Here is a 2,931-nt window from a genome sequence, read left to right as displayed (position 1 = left end):
TCGCAGGCCTGGTTACCAAGCACAGCTTCTACTAGTATTTATAACACACAACTGTTCCAAAAGATTCTTATTTTAAAAAATTGTCCTCAACTCATCCAAACATTGCGCTTTGTGATACTGTGACTACAGAGGCGGCTCCACTTTCAGAATCAAAGCGACACACGAGACGCACAAAGCAAAAAACAGACGGTGACTAAGTCTCAGATGGGGAAAGCTCAGGTCGAAGGCTTTGTGCTGGTTGCCGGGCGTCCACACTCCCACAGTCGATCAGTTTAATGCTAAATTGTTGTGGGTTGCACTTGGAGAAGCAGCACATCGATAGACCTTTCCTCCTCAGTTAAGTGCTGTCGGAGTCACTGGGAAAAACAAAGTGCAGGAAAAAGAGGAAACATAACCAACAAACAGTGGTTTATTGTGTCTTACATTGTCTCAGTCAGGAGCTGTGGCAGCTGCTCTTCACTATGTACAATAAAGCATTAGATTAGTTCGACAAACTGCTTATTCATGTTTTCTCATTTGCATTATTCACTTAAAGGAGCACGTTTTTCCTCATTTTCACTCAACTGGTGTATAATCTCTTGAGTTTATGTGCTATAAGAGTTGCAAATGTCCCGGAGCTGTGTGCGGAAGTAAAGACAGAAATCCAGACCGAGGCCAGAGGAAAGGAGAGGAGGTGAGAAATGACTGATGGGCAGGTCGGGTCTGGACCAGCAAAGAAAGTAGGACTGGTGGGTGAGCTGCTGGGCTGTCAGCAGACGATGGTGGAGGGCAGCCATCTTAATTTTAGGTGTGCGATTGTGTTCAGATCTTGAGGTTCTTTACAGTTTCTGCTCTTTTCTTGAGCAGGTCTCCCACCTCCTGTAGCGAGCGCAGGTAACTGCTCTGCACCTTGTCCATAGCAGCCTTCATAAACGACGCCTCGTCCTGAAACACATGAAGAGCCTATCAACAAATCACACACACTGTAACTAACCCTCTAAAACAGCAGGGTAGACGAGGTCTGAGCCCCACAGACGTGATCAAGTTCAAGAGCAGCTCCTTTCTAAAAACAGCAATACAAATATTATTAATCTGAAACAATTTTAATTCATAGGCCATAAAATCAAAGTTTGTCTTTTACTCAGTGAATCAACGACTGGATGGGAAACAGTGAGTGCATCACTTCACTAACCTGTGTGTTTCCTTCCAAGGTTAAACTGGCCAGCTTAAGGGCTGTCGTGCCACTTTCTTGTCCCTTTATATGCTCCTGAGCCTGTGTAAGCAGGTCCTGCAAGCTCCCCGTCAGCTCCTGGAAACCACACACCACAGCCGGCTGCAACACACACACACCACCAGCAGAGAGCTGCCATTAAAGAGTATCGATCAGGGCAGGGAGCCAGCAACTCAGTATCACGTCTCTAATGCCCGGTGCAGACCACACAATGGTCAGCACGTCAGATTTCATGATTATAGAGTCGTACGTTCTTAGACGACGGATATGACAACAGGTCGGTACCTGACAGATCACAGCCTGACGCCGTTCATGACTTGGAGGTGCCAGGGACCGGGAGAAGAGTGTGTGTGAAACCGGCTGTGTTTGGAAAAGCATAACAAAGGGTGGGGGGCTCTCCTTCACAGAGAACTTGAAGCAGCAGTTAAAAAGAAATGATTTAAGCCGGTAGTAAAACCGACCACTAGCTCGCTCAGATAGGGCAGCTACTGAGTGTGGAAGTCAACATGCTACGAATATGGTTCAGTCCAATATGCCAAAAATGTTGTGAACAGAAGGGCGAGACGTACTCCTGTTGCTCTATGTCAGTCAACAACGTGGCAGACGATGGGAAAGACTGTCCTGGTGTCCCAGTTGGAGCATCGGTCATCATTTACTATTACACACTATACATGTGTGCTGCCCATGCTGCTGGCTTGTGAGACATTCAGACTGGCGTTGCTCTCAAGCCAACCTTCGCCCAGTTGCCCGGGCCGGCCTCCTTGAGGATAAGCCAAGCCCGCTTCACTTTGCTCTCTTTAACGCAAGAGCACTTAAAAACAAAACTTTTATTCTTAATGATTTTATTTCCTCGTACAATCGGGATATATTTTTTTATCACTGAAACAAGGCGATAATAGTCTTTTCTCTGAGCTCCTTCCAGCTGATTACCTGTTTTTCAACACCCTGCGCCTCGCTGGTAGAGGCAACGGTTAAGCCGACCCTAAAGTGACGCCTTCTCCCTTCCAAGGCCTACTCCAGCTTTGAGCTACAAACTTTTATTGTACTGCTGCACTGTCCTGTTTTATGTGCAGTCATATACCATCCTCCTAAATCCAAGGACTTTATTAATGAATTTGGGGAACTCTTGGCAGCACTTATTACACAATTTGACAGCCTCCTGATTTGTGGAGATTTTAACATTCACATTAACTGTTCTTCTGACCCTCACTGTTGGACTCCTTTCATCTCACCCAGTCAGTACTTGGCCCCACTCATCAACGTGGGGGCACACTGGACTTCGTCATCTCACTAGGTTTGTCTGTGTCCATTGGGGATCTATCAAACCTGGCCATTTCTGCCCACTTCTTCATCCACTTCAAAGTCCTGGCGTTGTCAAGTGCACCTAGACACATGGCCCCATGCAAGCATCGCAGGATTATTACTCCTTCAATGGCTCTGGACTTTGCTGCCGCTTTTCTAGCCTCTGATCCTCAGAAGCTCTGAACTCCCCTATGTGCCCCGACGTCCTTCTCTCTTCGTTTGATTCTACCTGCTCCTGGATTATGGGTTCCATTGCTCCCTTTAGGATGAAAGCTAGGAACACTCCTGACCCATGGCTGAATGACATCAACGGTGCCCTGTGGAGACGCTGCAGACAGGCAGAGCGGAAATGGAAGAAGGATGGGCTGCATGTTTCCCTGGACATGCTACAAGACAGTTTGGTCTCCTACCAAAACTCT

At 47.1% G+C, this 2,931-nt stretch overlaps 1 protein-coding gene across 5 annotated transcripts in view; it reads right to left on the bottom strand.

Moving 5' to 3' along the window:
- Nucleotides 1-391: 391 nt before the first annotated feature.
- naa25 (N-alpha-acetyltransferase 25, NatB auxiliary subunit) overlaps nt 392-2,931 on the bottom strand; it is a 17,329-nt gene continuing 14,789 nt past the window's right edge. For all 5 annotated transcript variants that reach the window (XM_020587107.1, XM_020587109.1, XM_020587111.1 and 2 more), the window contains 2 exons: nt 1,172-1,312; nt 392-924 (listed from right to left, as the gene is read on the bottom strand). In XM_020587107.1, coding sequence (XP_020442763.1) covers nt 802-924; nt 1,172-1,312 — 264 coding nt within the window. In that variant the 3' untranslated portion in view covers nt 392-801. The remainder of the gene's footprint in view (nt 925-1,171; nt 1,313-2,931) is intronic.

This window comes from Monopterus albus, unplaced genomic scaffold, assembly GCF_001952655.1.
Source record: "Monopterus albus unplaced genomic scaffold, M_albus_1.0 scaffold439.1, whole genome shotgun sequence".
Classification (NCBI taxonomy): Eukaryota; Metazoa; Chordata; class Actinopteri; order Synbranchiformes; family Synbranchidae; genus Monopterus; species Monopterus albus.
The sequence above is the reverse complement of the archived record's forward strand: the minus strand, read 5'-3'. Positions and strand labels throughout refer to the sequence as shown.